The sequence below is a fragment of the Gossypium hirsutum genome, chromosome D04, assembly GCF_007990345.1.
Source record: "Gossypium hirsutum isolate 1008001.06 chromosome D04, Gossypium_hirsutum_v2.1, whole genome shotgun sequence".
In the NCBI taxonomy this organism is placed as follows: domain Eukaryota; kingdom Viridiplantae; phylum Streptophyta; class Magnoliopsida; order Malvales; family Malvaceae; genus Gossypium; species Gossypium hirsutum.
Window position 1 is genome coordinate 45,966,677 of NC_053440.1, and position 17,362 is coordinate 45,984,038.

The following is a 17,362-nucleotide window of genomic DNA, read 5'->3' on the forward strand; positions in this document are numbered from 1 at the left end:
TTGTTGGCTTCTAACAGGAAAAAAAAAGTATCTAAGATGATAGGATTATGCAGTAAATCTAAATATGATCAAATGGATGGTGTAACACGAAGCCCTGCATAGGCCGGCACTAAAATCCTGGACCAGGGATCTCTTTCATTATAATTGCATTTTAAGTGGGCTCAGCAAAAGTCAAGTCTATTGGAAAAATGATTCTTTTTTTAATTTTGAGTTAATTGAATTTAATTATTTGATTTTTTCATATCAACTTGAATAAGTAATTTGGGAGTTAGAAATATATTTTCCTTTAGAAGAAAGATAATGAATGTTTATTTGATCTTAATCTTGATGGTAGTGGAAAGAAATATTTTTTTGTTTTTCAAAATATTTTCGGTTGAGGTAAATTCAATGACTATTGCAGAATATTAATCCTTTGCTATTTTTGGAAAAGGACATTGCTATTTTACCATTTTCTCCTTCAGAAAACAATATAAATAGTAGGTCACTATTTTCATTTTTAACAACAACAAGCAATCTTTTCTTCCACAACTCGTCTATTTCTTTCAGAGCTTTTATTTTTCAGTTCTGATTCCTTTGTGAGAAGAGCAATACCAATTGTCTCGAGTGTACGAATATTGAAGTACTGTGTTAACCTTGGAGGCAACGTCCAGTACTCGATTACACTGATCAGGACGGATTTGCTTCTAAGGCAGTGATTCTTCCACAACATAGTGATTCTTTTATTATTTACGCTCAATTGTTTTTTTTTTGTCAATATTAGCGGATTTCATTTTGCAATAGTATATTTCTAACAATTTAGAAGCAAGACCCCAACTACTGTTTAAACATGTTTGTCACGATGAACAAGTTCATATTCGGCTGTGAACAATAAAGATGACATTTTGAACCAGATTTTTAGTGCCCATAGAATATGACCTTACTATTACTCGGACAAATAGCAGTCATCTTCTTCCAATGCTTACCATGATGGGGGAGGAAAAATACATTGAAGTCAGTCCATTGATTAGCGTATGCAGAACGATATGACATCTTCAACTCTCGAAAAACTATACCAACAAGCAATGGAGGAAAAAACAAAGTATAAGATTCTGGTTTATTTTATTTTATTTTCTTTCAGTATTTTGTGGGCTACAATTGTAATGATATATTGTGCTAGTTTTAAGTGGGATCGTTTGTGACCCCTCTAATCTTTCTTTAGAATTGAACCTAGTGTGGTTTTTGAGTACGATAATTTACTCTCTTTTACCTTATTTGCACAACAAGCAATATCAAAGCTGAAGGTTACTCGAAGTATGCTCTGTGGTGGCGGTTTGAACTGATCTTCCACATGAGAAAATATTTCATTAGGCATATTGAAATACTATGGTTGCCATGGTGGACAATCCAAGAGCTCCAACATTGTCCATGTGTGCGAGGCCAACGTTGGCAAATACGAGATTGGTAGTGGAGATCTTCGATGGGACAGGTCATTTCGGTATGTGACAAAGTGAAGTGTGCTTTTGAGTCAATCGAGTTCTAGGGTAACTGAGCAGTGCAAGAGTGCGCTTAAGTAGTGTTAGAGTGGTTGCAAACTCCATCTGTGTTAGCTAGTAGGCCATTGCGTTCAAGATGGGCTTGGAAGACTTGGCGAGATTGAGTGGTCAGAAGACCACTTGAGATTGTGGCATGAGAAGCCAATCTTGTATTTTGTGTTGTGCAGGTCAGCGAACCTACTAAGTTGAGCAAGACAGAAGTAAGACTTGAGTTTGATTTAGACGGAGGACCATGAGTGAGTTGTTGGATCCTTGCTTTTTGGATAGAGCTTACAATACCCTTATCCACGATGCACTACTAATACATGAGATTTGTGGACCTAGTCCAAAGCATCACCAAGTTTTGAGCTAGAGCAGACTAGAGAGTCATAGTTCGAGAGCTTGAACAAGAGAACAAGTAAGGGATGTCTTGTTCATGCAACCTATGAGATTGTTTAGAGAAATGAGTGGCATGCCAGAGTTTACGTGTATGGGCTTCAAAGTCTAAGATTGAGATTAAGCTAGTACGGTGGTGTTGCATGGGTTGCGGTTAGCCAAGATGGCCACACCCAATGGGGTAACCATGGAGGGGCCGAGATGGCCTAAATTGGGGGTGACCAATGTGTCTAAATTTCCCTTGTTTAGAACCTTAGTGTTGGTGTCGCAAAGGGCGATTGGCATAAACCACGTCCAGGGGGACGCATCCAGTGGGATACCGCAAGAGTGCAGTTGGTGCCACATCTAGAAGGATGCAATTTTGAGTATCAAAGACATGGTAATATTCAGTCGAAAAAGGGTCATACCATTAAAGGTTTTTCAAGGTTATAATTTGATGATTATGTATTGTGGCATTGAGTTGGAGTGTTTGTTAGAGGAATGAGAATAGACAAGACTACGTTAGCGATTGAGATGAGACCAAATTTGAGTCTATGCCCAATGTGCGTTGAATGGATCATAACCTTAGGCCTTGAAGGCCCAAAATCGACTTGAGACTGAAATGTCAACTCGATGCAACAAGGTTACTAAAGGTGTGCCAATTGCAGTGGTAGTTTAAGTACATTTCGACACTTAACGAGCTTGTTTTCTAGGAATTTCATAATTAATTATTGCATCTTTAGTATTAGTAGCTTAGGATTTAATTATTAGTAAAATAAGTGTTTTTACGCATTTTCTAATGTTTCGATGACCTGTAAGGCCAACTCGGGCCTAGGAAATTACTAATGGGCTAATTGAGTGTGTAGGGTGCCAATATAGGCCCAATGATACAAGGAACGATGATCGAGTCGCGACAGAAAGGAAGCCGTGTTGCAACACAGGACGATGAAGTTGCTAGGGCTGAAAAAGACATAACATCGCGACATGGGCTTTTGGATGTCGCGATGATTCGCGATGACGCAACATAGCATGGAAGAAATGTGGTTGATTCCTTGGACGATACTTTTGGGATATTTCCTTATTTGGACCCCAAGCATTTCTCAGAATATTGCATTAATTAGAATCCCAAAATGTATCTAGGTTAAGTGGTCACCAAGTAGCTCGTAGCCTATATAAGTCACCTTAAGGTCACTAGAATTTATATGCAGAGTTAGACTTAAAAAGTTTTCTTTAGTTTTCAGTTGTATTTTCTTTTTATGTTTGTTTGATCAGAATTATTCCTATTTCGATGTGAAGACAATTACGAACGGAGATTGCTTCCGATCTGCGTATCAATATATTATCAATGAGCATTCTTTCTACTATTCTATTTCATTCTTTTATTTATACTTAGTTAACCTAATTAATTAACCGTTGTATGAATATTAGAATAATTTCTTGCGTTTTATTCATATCTTGCATGATTCGCTTATTGAATTGATTAATTAACTAAGTTGATTAATAACAAAAAAAATAAAGGTTTATTATAGAATTAGTTTATATAAATTATGTGTTCTTAAACCCTAGGCTTAACACTCTAAGAAGTAATCAAAGGTTAAACGATGTCAGGAAACAAGTTTGCTGAGTAAATCATAATTTATCTCGATGGAGAAAGTGAGATCAAGAGATAAGCGAGTATATGTCGATTAATTAATTAGTAGAGGCCGAGATTTAATACTAGTTAATTAATAGCTAATTCATATTAAAACTTTAATTAGGGATTTAATCGATCATAGGCTAGAGGCTCGTTGTTGACACTAGGAACAGGAAATTCCATTAGGTTAATTTAGGTTAAGTAATTTAATTAGTTTACTTAATATTTTAATTTGGATTCACACTACTAATACGAGACTCGATTAGATACTTATTTTTTGTAATTAATTTAATAATAATTTCTCTAATCTGCAATCCCTTGGTTACAATCCTCGGAATACCTACCAAGTGTTTCATTATAAACAAAACTATATTGCAATTTGACATGTTCGCTTTCAAATACCGCACTTAAATATTTATATTTTTATTTGCACGACTTTTTTCTAAACGTTCACACGTTTGGAGGCGGTCACTGATGTATATTTGCTAAAACTTGTTGATTTATCATGGAACATCAATTGAATCTGAGATTAGTCGTGTGTCATGAGTTAACCCCTATCTTAACAGGTTCAAGATCCGTTCACTTGTTAAATAGAAGAATCAGTTATTTCACTACATACTAGTTCAAATCCACAAGATACTAGTGCTTAAGCGGCTAATTTCGATGTTTCTCTTCTCACGTTTTACATTTTCTCATGTTTACAAAATTTTTAATTTCTTTGCGTAAGTGGAGGAATGTTGGTAATGCAAAGAAATTTTTTTTTTCCGAATGGTACATGCGGGTTCACAATGAATCACATCATGTTCCCAATGGTACATATAGTAATTTATTTGCATGGTGCTCCAATGCCTTTCAAATTTAAAGTGCATGCTCCTGCGTGAATCTCAGCATTCACTTGCTTTGATTCTACATATGGATCGTTTTGAATTAAAAAAAAACTTTTTGGTGGAATAGTCACCTTATGTATAATAGCTTCACTCTCAACAATCACTTATAAGTCTATATGATATAAAAAAAGCAAGATGCCCATGATGTGTAAGTTGAATTTTACAACTCAAATAACAAATTGATGTAAATATCCCCTAAGTCTGTGACAACTTCAAAATTGTGCAACTTTGTCTCTCTAAAAAACAATTAAACAAAAAAAAATGATCTTCAAAAATTCAAAAAAATTATAAAATATTTTTTCGAAAATTTTATAAACATGTATTCAAGAATTAAAAATTACTAAAAATCTTTAAAAAAATATTAAAATGCTAAATTAATTTTTTTTAAATCCCAAAATGATGAAATCGATGCCTTAAATATGTAAATTATCAAACCAAGCTTATCATATTGATTATCTTTTTTTACGTGGTATTTATGTTTTTTAACTTGAAATTTAGTCATATTGTCAATAAGATTTATAATTACTTTAATCTTTTTAATTTAACTCGAATAATTTTATTTGATTTGACTCAAATCTCATTTCACCCGACTCGATTTAGAAAATTTTAAATCGGGTTAAAATGATGAAATAGGACTTGTAACTTATTAACTTGGATTTTTTTTCTTGGTTCGACTCAATTCGATCAGATGCTCACCCCAAATTTTAAGTACCAATTGATTCAAGTGTTCAATACTCACTCTTTGTCCGAGAAGCCTCGGCATCCGAACACCTTTTTAAAGTGATACAACTTGGTTCCTTTTTTTTTTTGGATTCATGTTAATTCAATAATTTAACAGTTTGGTCTTAGTTATTGGATTCACTTATACTATAATGATTTAACACTCTAATATCATATAATATCATGGTATGAAAATTAAGAAATATGTATAAAAATCTAAAAGTAAAAAATTTATTTATACATTTTTTTGAAAATTTTTACAACCTTCAATGGGATCCAAGTTCAAGATCAAATTGGGAAAAAGTTAAATGTTGAGACTATTGTAGAAAAAAAAATTTAATATCAATTTGAAAGAAATTTACCAATAATTGAATGACTATCAATATAAATTACTCAAAAAAAAAATAGTAGCGTCCATATCCAATAATTTGATTAAATCAATTTTCATATACTTGTTTTAAAATATTAATTTTAATCCCAACTCAAAATTTTGATTTCCTCAATTTAAACTTAAATATGATGCAATTTGTTTGACGGAAAAAGGATCCAATTTGATTTAAGCATAAAAGGCAATAAGTGAAAATTTTTAGATCTTAACCTTAATTGAAATTATTTGACCTCAAAATAACCCAAATTTAAAACGATTTAAATTTAAAATGATTTGGATAATTGAGCCAAAAGTAACATCAACTCAATTATACAAACCAATAATGATCCAAAAAAAATCTAATTAGACTTTAGCTTGATGGAAATATTGAAACCCTAACAATTTTTAGATTCCCAATTTGAAATTTTCTCTCAAATTTACCTTGGTTAGTTAACTTAATTAGTTCAAATTGAATTAGTGGTTATTTATTCAATTCATTATGCGTAATGATTGATTCTATTATAATTGTTATAATTCAAAAAAATTCAAAATTCAAATCCAAAATAATTTATGTAACACTCCTCACTCGTCTCCGTCATCAGATTAGGGTTACAAGATGCTACAACACATAATAGAACAAAATCATGCTATATAAATTCAAATTTCTCTAAATGATAATCATTTGTCAATCATATAGTCAAAAACATGTTATTCATACATTATCAATGCTAAATTGAGCTTGCGGAAGCTCTAAAAAAATCTTGAACAAAACAAAGATTAATTTGAAACATTTTAGAAAATTGTGGAAAAAATGCAAAACAACGGTCACACAGCCGTTTGGCCAAGCCGTGTGATAGGTTGAAGCCGTATGGAGCTGAACCACACAGTTGTGTCTCCCAATCGTGTAACAGACTGATGTCGTGTAATTTAGGGTCACACGGCCGTGTCGTCAGACCATGTAACTAATTGTGGCCATGTGGACCTAATTGTCACCTAATTATACACACCACATAGCGTGTCATCTGTCTATGTAAGACACACGACCATGTGTCAGACCGTGTAACAAACTGTGTGTACCTATAAATACCCTACAAGGCAACTTACAAAACACTAATACTCATACACCATATATGTACTTCATACCAATTTTTAAACCTAATCAAAATACACCAAAACATACCAAAAACACCATTTAAAACATCATTCTTAAGTGCCTAACCAATATACCATTTTGGCACCATCAAAACCAATATAAAACATCCAACATAACCATCCATACAAGCATATATAAACACCAATGTGCATTTTACCATAAATACCTTCCAAACTTTACCTTTTCATCAACCTAAAACATGCCTTAACTCTTACCAAAATTATCCATACATAAATCTCAAACACACAATTACTTTGGTACATATTCACAACTTACCAAATTCATGAAACAACGTAGCACCATAATTGCATATACTACAAGTATCAACGAACACATAAACCAAGCATTTCGTCCAAGTTTAACCATTTTCCAACCATTTCACAATCCAAAATCAGGCATACCATCACCACACATACTATCATCATTTCATCATTTACCACATATATGCATACCATAGTAATCATTAAATACAACCTTATACATGACAACCATTATAACAAATTACAACTTCAACTTGTAACTTTAAACCATCAACCTAAAATAGCCTATATATATAACATATAGTCATTCAAGTCACAAATCACAATCAAGAACCAAAGTTCTAACATTCAAAATTGACCAAAAATGAATCGCCTATATACATGCTACAAAATCGAGTTTTAAACAATTGAAATATTACTATCAATATCGGGATAGTGTGAACTTCGGACGATCCGCTTGACGTGTTTCTCAAGTTGACAATCTACAGGGAAAAGGAAAAACAAACGAGATAAGCATATTCAATGCTTAGTAAGTTCACATGTATTAAACCCAGTAACTTACGTAGGTTATAAATATACACTACATACTACTTAGCTTGGTAAAGTTGCCTATCATGGCAAATCAAATATCAAATAGGTGAGTTCAACATTTATCAAACCATATAGTAACTCAATCATATAACATTTCAGTTCACTTAATTCAACATTTCATTATCATTCACAAAATAAATAATTATTTAATCAATTCATTACCTTAATCATATCATACAATCTATTTACCTGCAATACATCCCATTTCAAATTAATGTCAAACATTATTTTCATTTCATAATTTGAATTCTCATATTAAATCATATGAACTTTATTCTCGTATCATATCAATTCATCTTTATACCAAATATATATCAATTTTCAATTTAATGTTAATTACTACTTCATTTCATAATACTTTATTTCAAATCACATTCATCGATTTATCATGTTTCCATATTGGCCCCTAGGCTTGTATAACCGATTCTCAATATGTATAAGTATTATTCGATCATCATTTTTCCATTTACAATATAGATGTCCCTATTAACCTGACTCGGACTCGGACAGATACACGGATCCAACCAACACACCAATTTGACATCCAATATCTGTCGAATAATTTCGAAAATAATAAGTTGCGCCCTACGTTGGTTGGTAAAATCGGCAAATAGATGTGCCCAACACTGGTCGGTATAACTGGTAAATGGGGTGCTCAGCACTCCTCGGCACGTAGTCGTATAACCTTGAACTGTTCCTATCCTATGGCATACCAACTATACCCGACTTTTTCCGAACATTTAATAGGGTAACATTTTCTCATTTCCATTGCATGATTTCATCAACCAAACAATAAATTCTCAAATATAACAGCACATCACACAACCATACTAATTCAATTTCACGTTTACAACATTATATCATACTTTCACATATATTCAATTCGGTCCTTATCACTATCAACATGTCTAAATCGAATCAATTCGACTCATTTAATCACATCATTGCATAATATATCTTATTTCAATCCAATTTAAGGTCAATTCTATAATTATCTCAATTTACAATTCATCGTATTCAATTTAATCCTTTATCTTACCTTTTTGTACCGAATCGTAAATAATTAAATTTTCAATTAAACATAATTACAATTATAATTCTAAATGTATAAAAATTTAACACAAAATTCCGTATGAACTTACCTTGTCAAGATAACAAACAAATGACTCTCTGAGGACTAATCAACAACTTTTGTCATTTCCCCAATTATCTTCAGTTTAGTCCAATTTCCAATCTATTCAATAACTCAATTCAATTTATCAATTCCAAACACCTTATATCATCCTATTATAAGTATATATCAATTTACTTCTATTATTGAAATGCCCCTTAAAATTTTTCATTTTATTCAAGTTAGTCCCTAAATCCGAACTTATCATATCTTCTGAATTTGAACTCCAAATTTTAAACCCACTTCAATTATGTCCATATACAGCCTCCTATTATCACAATTTATAAAAATTTCATACCAATTTCAAGATATTCACAATTTAGTCCATAAACTCAAAACTAACAAAATTTACTTAACAAATTAATCTTATTTCAATTCTAAGATTCAAAATCTACCATAAACATTCAAAAACTTCAAATAACATCAATGACAACTATTTAAATCTTTGAAAGTTTTAAAAACAGAGGTATGAGTTAGCTGGACCTAGTTGCAACGATCTCAAAAACATAAAATTTACAAGAAACCGGCTTAAAAAAGCTTACCATGCAAAGATTTAAGTTTGGACGAAACTTGAGTGTTCAACAATGGTGTTTCTATTTTTTTTTTCTTTTTGGTGGAAGACAAAATATGGTGATGATTTTATGTTTTCATGCTTTTTACCATTATTAATGTTAAATCTAACCGTACATGCTTTTCCCATTTTGGTCTATTTGCCATATAAGTCTTCACATAATTACCATTTTAGCCTTTTTTTTTAATTTATAGAAATAAATAATAATTAACTTCTACTATTTTTATGATTTAGTCTTTTTTCCTTGATTAACCATCTAAATTTAAAAATTTTTATACCAAACTTCAATTCACTAAAATAATAACTCCTTAAACATTCAATAATATAATTTATGGGCTCGTTTTATGGAAATGCGGTCTCAAAACCTCTTTTTTTTTAAAACCACTGACTTTTGGTACAAATCACTTGTACTTTGACTAACTGACTAATTCATAAAATCTATAAAATAAAAATTCACAATAACATCATATTTAACTTATAAATATGAAATAACAATATTTACAAACTCATTCGTGAAAATTGTGGTCCTAAAATCACTGTTTCTGACACTACTAAAAAACGAGTTATTACAATTCAAACTAAAATTACCTTTAAAAATAAAAAGAATCAAAATATCTAAAAAAAAAACAATTAAACATGAATTAACCCATCTAATTATCCCAACTCAAAACGAACCCAACCACGCATGTTGTCTCTCCCAAACGTGAAAGATGTACATCTTCATTTCAACTTTTTGTATTTTGTGGCAACCTCGTTTAGTTGCTGTCTCTACTCTCTATATAAAAGGACTCCATGGATGATGATTCTGTGGTGAAAATGGCTGCGGCAATTAGATATTTTGATCTTAATACTGGGGCTAAGATTCCCTCTGTTGGCCTAGGAACTTGGCAGGCTGCTCCTGGAGTCGTTGGCAATGCAGTGGCCACCTATTAAGGTATTGTTTCTCATCTCTACTCTATGCTTGATGATTTCTCTTAATTCTTTCCCATCCCCACCCCCCTTTTTTCTGTTTCTTGATATTGCATAATTTACCATGGATTGGACTCTGGGGGCTGTTTTGTTTTGCATCTCTCTCTTTGAGCACACTCAAAGATTATTGTATGGGTTTTGATTCTTGAGTCAAATTTTCTAGCTATGGTGAACGCCTAACGGATATTTTAGATAATTCATTAAAATATTCCTCAAAATATTGACCACATGTTATTGTAGAAATATCCTATTTATCCTAAATGGTTTTGGGTAGGAGAAAAAGAAAGCGATAAACAATTTTTTTGGGGGGTAACATAAAAGGCCTAGGCCTAAAGAAACAAACTAAGAAGCATGATGACTAGTAGAAAATTTTGGGAAATAGCAGATTGATTGATATTGGCTTTTAATGCAGCATGGATACCGGCATATCGACTGTGCTCAAGTCTATGGGAACGAGAAAGAGGTAATTGCATGAAACAAAATTCACAATTTGTTGGTTCCTCATCTTAAGTACTCAAGTTTCATTTCTTATATCACCTTAACTTTTGGTTTGCTCATGCAGATTGGTTTGGTTCTAAAGAAGCTTTCTGAAGATGGTGTGGTGAAGCGTGAAGAACTTTGGATCACTTCCAAGCTATGGTTTGTCCCGATTTCGAAATCCTTTTCAAGCGTTTTGTATATTGAATTTGCTATCCGAAGAACGTTTGAAGGCTTAAAGATGAATTTACTGTATTTTCTTCAGGAACACTAATCATGCACCGGAAGACGTACCAGAGGCATTGAATGGTACCTTGCAAGACCTGCAACTGGACTATGTAGATCTCTATCTGGTAAGTATAAGCTAATGGCAACCATGTTTTCGACTTGCCCTTATCACAAAGTAGATTTTGTAAATGTTTTCTTACCATAAATGGTGATTCTTTAACATTGAAAGATGCACTGGCCGGTCAGCATGATAAAGGGAGCAGTTGGCTTTGAACAAAAGGACCTAACACAACCTGATATAACCAGTACATGGAGAGCAATGGAGGCACTTTACGACTCCGGAAAGGCTAGAGCTATTGGAGTAAGCAATTTCTCTTGCAAGAAGCTTGAAGATCTGTTGGAGGTGGCTCGAATTCCTCCAGCTGTGGTTCAAGTTGAATGCCATCCTATATGGCAACAGCCTAAACTACATGCATTATGTAAATCCAAGGGAATTCATTTAACTGTGAGTATGAAGCGATGAATGCATATATGTATCAAGCAATTTAAGTTTATTAATGTAGTGAAGCGCATTACATGCCATTGTTTCAGGGGTACTCACCGCTGGGCTCCCCAGGCACAGGTTTCGTGAAGAAAGAAGTTCTGAAGAATCCAGTTGTGAATATGGTAGCAGAGAAATTGGGCATGTCCCCTGCTCAAGTTGCCCTCCGGTGGGGGCTGCAAAAGGGTCATAGTGTTTTGCCTAAGAGTACAAATGAAGTGAGGATCAAACAAAACTTTGATGTTTTCGATTGGTCCATACCCGAAGACTTGTTGGCCAAGTTTGCTGAAATAGAGCAGGCAAGCTAAATAAGCTAATCCAATTCTATTTCTATTGGAGTAGATTAAGGTTAAAAGAAAATGATGTAAATTTTGGATGTTGCAGGAGAGGCTGATCAAAGGCTCCGTTTTCGTACACGAAACATTGGGTGCATATAGGAGCATTGAAGAACTATGGGATGGTGAAATCTGAGAAAAGTAACATCGCATCAGGTGTTGTTAATTAAATAAGAAAATGCTGTAGCATTTGGAGAACTGACGTTTGATCGAGTACCAGTATTGAGTGTAGGTTTGCTTAGCTGAAACTACCAATAATACCCTTTAATTAAGGGTTAGTATGTAATTTATCACGTGAATATTAAAATTTATTACTATATTTTATTTTAATTAATATTTGTCATTATAATTTGACAACATGACTAAATTTTTATCACACACCTTTTATGACATTGAACTTTATCACTAAACTTTTTTTTTTCTGAATTTTGCCATTAAACTTTACCAACTAATGTTGATTTTCATGATTTGAAAATAAAATTTAACAAAAAAAATATTATTTCATACTATTTTATTAAGTCTTTTATAGAGTTAGTGTCACTTATCAACATTAGGGAATTACCAAAAATCCATTTTATTTGTAAAGTAAATTTTATGATTATGTTGGTGTTTTGTCTGTTTATATTTTATAGATTAATAAAAGATTATCCATTATGAGATTCGAACTAGAACCATCGTACATAAACGTAATTTTTATTTTTTATTTGAAACTTTAGTAAGTTATATTTGTGTATCTAGACTATTTATTAAGCTTTTAACTGAGTTTGTGTCACTCATTACCGAGTCTCAACTCAGTTAAGAAATTAACAAAAACTAATTTTATTTGTAAAGTAAGTTATATGATTATGTGGGTGTTTTCATTTTTTTATATTTTTATATATCTGTGTTCTAAAGACATGGTTTTCATATGCATACACATGTGATAAAATTTCTGATACTAGTAATGCTATTGATTAAATTGGTGTCACAATTGAATCTATTTTTTCCATTTTAATATCCTACATATTTTACGTGTTATTATTAATTAGTTTCAAATTATACATTTTATTATTTATTGTATGTTATTTTCAAATACACTTCTGTGTTCTAAATACATGATTTTTACACGCATATGCATGTGATAGGATTTCTAGTGTTATTTTAATTTATTTTGATACAACAATGATTCAAACACAAACTATTCAACTTGGGTTCAAGTATTTTATTTTAATAGTTAATAATAAACTAATTTATAAAATATTAAAATAAATTATTTTATATAATAAGATAATAAATTAACATAGAATTTTTATTTAATAAAAGAAAAACTTGAAAAGTTAAAAAAAATTAAGTTTAGTTTTATATAAATAATATTTTTATTAATTGTGGATACTATATTAATTTATTATTTTAAATTGTTATTATTATAATAATTATTTTAAAATGTTTTTAAATTAAAATTGAATTCAAGTGTAAAAATTCATAATAAATTTACAATATAGTTGTAAATTTATTTTTATCTCAAGGTATAATGACAAATATGGATTAGATATGATGAAAACTTTCAAGTTTAAGTAAATTTGCACATTAACCTTTTTAATTAATAATAAAAATGAAGTTTGAATTAAATTATATCATTTATACTCATTTGTTAATTACAAAATTTAAAATTTATGATAATGGTTAAGGAACGGATACGTATTTTAAATTGATTTATAAGGTTTCTATATTCTTTTAAAATTTAAAATTTAGTCCCTATTACCTTTTTCCATTTGAAAAAGGGATAATAGCAAAAACATCTCCCTGTACTTCAACAAAACTTTCAATGTAGTATTGGTAGTTTTAATTGATCCAAATTAACACCTGTGCTTGTGTTCCATCTAGCTTTATGGTACTCCAATGTCCAATCTAACTTCTGACACACGGATTTGGTTACTGTGATTCAAAACTCTACTCTATTTTTAGTCAAAAACTAATAACACAACAAATCTTACTTCTGTTGTTCTTTTCTGCAGCGATGGAGAGCAGCCTTGACACACCTGGAGTCCAAATATCATACTCTTGCACTCCAACTCAACCATGCAGTGCATCTCCGTCTTCAATCGAAGTATCTACAGTTCTCCTCGCCTTCGAACAAGTGGCAGTCAGGCCATGCCGGCATATCTTGAATCACATCTATAACCAAAAAAAAAATCGAAAGGTTTGATGAAGAATGGAATCTTAAAGACAATCCTATTTTATCTTCTAACTTTCACAAACCCCCAAAAAGAAACACCATTTCAGGATTTTTTTTTTCTTTTAATATTTGTTTCATATTACTAGAGAAAGCCAAAGGAAGGCGGAGTCCTGCAACAATCTCTCGTGGCCTCCAATCAAGCTCTACTCTTAAGGGAAGTCAGTACGGATCAGTCTCAACACCCGACTGACATGCAGAAGGTAGCAGGGCAACTCACCCGTTTTAGCTATTCCCAAGATTTTCAGGGATACCAAAATAGAAAGACAAAAGGCAATAACTTGCTCTTTTTCCTTTTGTGATGGTTTCCAAGCAATCTGCTTTCATCTTTAACATAGTCTTGAGAAAAATAAGTTTCAAAGAAGTTAAAAGAATGTTAACAAATAATAAAAAATGGGTTTGGAAGATGAACAACTTTTTTTCAATAAAAAAGTTTTAATTTATTTAATATCTTTTACCTTAAAATATAAAAGGTAAAATTTTATGCAAGTCCCTCCTCAGCCCTCTCGCTGGTTTAGCTTTTTCATTTGGTCCCACTCTTTCATTGGCCCACGTATTAATTTCTGTTAAAAATTAACATACTTAGACAAAAGTACCAAAATACCATATCAAACAAATTAAGACTACAAGTAATGCATTGAAAGTTTTGTTAAAGTATAGGGGATATTTTTGCCATTATTCCATTAAAATTTCTTGGTCCCTCTTATTAATTGATCATTACCCTTTAAAAGTATATAAAATATGTTTTTAAAAATTTTAAAAATTATTTTTTTTCATATTTTAAATAAAAACTTAAAAATATATTTAAATTTTTTTATGAAAAATACTCTTTAAAATTCAAAAAATAAACATTATTTTAAAAATATAAAAAAATTAAAAATTCAATGTTATCTTAACTGGACTGGACCAGCCAATCAAATTGGTTGGACTAGAAATTGACTAGATTATCAGTCCGGTGAGAGTTAAACAATCAGTTGATTCGTGAACCAGTATAGACTGATTGAACTGAGCTAAAAAATCTGTTGGACCGGCAGTTGAACTGATTTCGAACTAGTCTGACCAATTGATTCCTAAAATGATCGGTCCAACTAGTTCAAATCAAATAAATTATTTTAAAATAAAAATAAAAATATTAACAAAATTTTAAAAATCAATTCAACTAGTTCTTACTAGTTCGCAAGCCAACTAGTTTTTTTACCTCCCTTAGATTGATACCCTTGTCGATTCTTAGTCCAATCGATCCAATACGATTTAGATAAGATAGAATTTTGAAATTTTTTGTATTTTTAAAATATTTTTTAATTTTTTAATTTTAAAGAGTTTTTTTATTTTTTAAAAATTTATATTTTTAATTTTTGTATTTTTTTTTGTTTAAAATAGGAAAAACATTTACTTACTTTTAAAGAGTATGGACCAAATTGACACAAAAAAAATGTAAATGTTGAGGGCTAAAAATGTTTAAAATTTTTAAAAACTGGTTGACACACAAACCGATATGGACTAGCTAAACCGAGCTAAAAAACCAATTGAATTGGCAGTTGAACATATTTTTATAACTTTTAATATTTTTATTTTTAATAATTTATTTGCTTTGAACCAATCAGGCAGGTGGTTTTGGGAACCAATTGGTTAGACCAACTCGGAACTAGTTCAACTATCGATTCAACCAATTTTTTAGCTCGGTTCAACCAATCTGTACCAGTTTATAGGTTAATCATTTTTTTTACCTCTCATGGGACCAATACCCCAACTGGTTCTCGATCCAACTAGTTCAACTGACCAATCTGATTCAGTTTACATAACATTGGAAAGATATGGATGAAACATTAATCTCCAAAATTCAACCTACAAATGAGTTGCCCATGTGGCATCAACAACTTGCTACTGAGATGTTTAATGAGGGGAGGGCTACTTGATTAGGGAGGTTAAACAATGGCATAAGTTAAATTGAAATAGTTATAAGAATCTTTCAATAAATGTAGACTTGTAACACCCCTCACCCGTTTCAGATAATCAGTACGAATGAGAGAGGCCACCAAAGCATGTATGAGTAAGAAATCTTGGATTCATTTAAGAATTGAAAGTTTTAAAACATTTTTATAAATTAATTAAAATATGTTATAGACAAGACTCAAAGTTTTAAAAACAATTTAAAATCATTTAATATTTATGCAAATTTAATCAAAGGTGATCGGAACTCAAAACGAGATCTGAAAGGCGCATCGTCACAATTTTAAATTGCTTTGCGGATATATTCCATGGCTACTTACTGAGCTTTTTAAGCTCACGCATTAGTTGTTTAAGACACATAGGTTTAGGCTTACCAAGAAGCCATGGTGTTGGCTTGGGAGCATTGCATCATCCGTCGAGCTTTTAAGGTTGTAGTTCAAGTGTTTAAATACCATTCATATTAGATTATTGGCATGTATATAAAGGCTTAGATTACTCGAGCAACTGTAAAGTTAAATGATGAACTTGAGCCTCTTTTGAGTTTCTCTTAAACAAATATGTATCTTTTGTGTTGGATGTGTTCATGCTAAGTTTTTAAGCTTAAATAAGTTTATGTTTTGATTTATAATGACATGATTTATGTTGGAATGATATGGTGATGTTTGGGGATATGTTTTGGAATGACTTTTAAATGTTTTGGGTGAACTTTGTGAGTTACGTCGCGACCTCAATGTGTGACTTCACGACTACTCTTTTCTCACGTCGCGACCTCATTAACTTAGTTAGTCACGTCGCGACGTCAAATGTTCTCCGTTAAGATGTCATGCCTATTTCAACACTACACTATTTTAAGCATAAATTATATTTTCTAGGAATAACAATTCTACTGGTTTCTTTTGAGAGAGAATTACTTTACCACTCGAAGCAATTCGTGGGACAAGAATAGCAGATAAGACTATTCGGTTCAAAGCCAAGAATAACTAGGATCTGAATCGCATAAAGCACATGTATTTTTTAGGAAAAAATTTATTGATATAAATATCACAAATTGGTTAATTTTCAAAATTTTGATTTTCTGCTGTGACTTAAAACCATTTTTCTAAACCAGATTTTTTTTCAATAATTGGTATCAAAGTTAGGTTGTGCTTTGTTTATAGTATAAACCAATACCAAATTTTCTTGTAATTATATGAATTTTTTGGGTTATGTTTGTGAATAAATCTATTTTACTATTTTATTATATATATGATAATGTAATTTTGCCAAAGTTGTGATTCTTAGAATTTTGATTGGATGTAACTAGACCGTGAACTATCATTTCCATGTAGGTTTTATTTTATTTATTTTAGGAAAATTCATGTGAGCTAGAAACAAACTTAAGTTTTTTGTGTAACTAAATTTTTCGACGAAT

General features: G+C 31.4%; 2 protein-coding genes and 1 long non-coding RNA gene across 3 annotated transcripts; 2 read left to right on the top strand and 1 right to left on the bottom strand.

Annotated features, from left to right (window-relative positions):
- Nucleotides 1-7,163: 7,163 nt before the first annotated feature.
- On the bottom strand, nt 7,164-9,326 carry LOC121216050 (uncharacterized). Its single transcript, XR_005912065.1, has 2 exons — nt 9,211-9,326; nt 7,164-7,388 (listed from the first exon to the last, which is right to left on the bottom strand). It is a non-coding gene; the product is annotated as an uncharacterized lncRNA (long non-coding RNA).
- A 421-nt stretch (nt 9,327-9,747) lies between these two features.
- On the top strand, nt 9,748-12,119 carry LOC107899337 (NADPH-dependent aldo-keto reductase, chloroplastic). Its single transcript, XM_016825018.2, has 7 exons — nt 9,748-10,173; nt 10,621-10,671; nt 10,771-10,847; nt 10,951-11,038; nt 11,143-11,418; nt 11,505-11,753; nt 11,839-12,119. Exons 1-7 carry the CDS (start codon nt 10,153-10,155, stop codon nt 11,923-11,925), a joined length of 849 nt encoding a protein of 282 aa, XP_016680507.1. The 5' UTR covers nt 9,748-10,152; the 3' UTR covers nt 11,926-12,119.
- A 1,352-nt stretch (nt 12,120-13,471) lies between these two features.
- On the top strand, nt 13,472-14,334 carry LOC121216051 (uncharacterized). The gene is made up of 2 exons (XM_041091242.1): nt 13,472-13,968; nt 14,091-14,334. Exons 1-2 carry the CDS (start codon nt 13,786-13,788, stop codon nt 14,301-14,303), a joined length of 396 nt encoding a protein of 131 aa, XP_040947176.1. The 5' UTR covers nt 13,472-13,785; the 3' UTR covers nt 14,304-14,334.
- The last annotated feature ends 3,028 nt before the right edge of the window (nt 14,335-17,362 follow it).

Coding starts and splice junctions, on each gene's coding strand:
- LOC107899337 (XM_016825018.2), top strand. CDS start 10,153: ATGCAGTGGCCACCTATTAAG. Junction 10,672..10,770: donor TCTATGGGAACGAGAAAGAG/GTAATTGCATGA, acceptor TTGCTCATGCAG/ATTGGTTTGGTTCTAAAGAA. Junction 11,754..11,838: donor AGTTTGCTGAAATAGAGCAG/GCAAGCTAAATA, acceptor TGGATGTTGCAG/GAGAGGCTGATCAAAGGCTC.
- LOC121216051 (XM_041091242.1), top strand. CDS start 13,786: ATGGAGAGCAGCCTTGACACACCTGGAGTCCAAATATCATACTCTTGC. Junction 13,969..14,090: donor ACCAAAAAAAAAATCGAAAG/GTTTGATGAAGA, acceptor TCATATTACTAG/AGAAAGCCAAAGGAAGGCGG.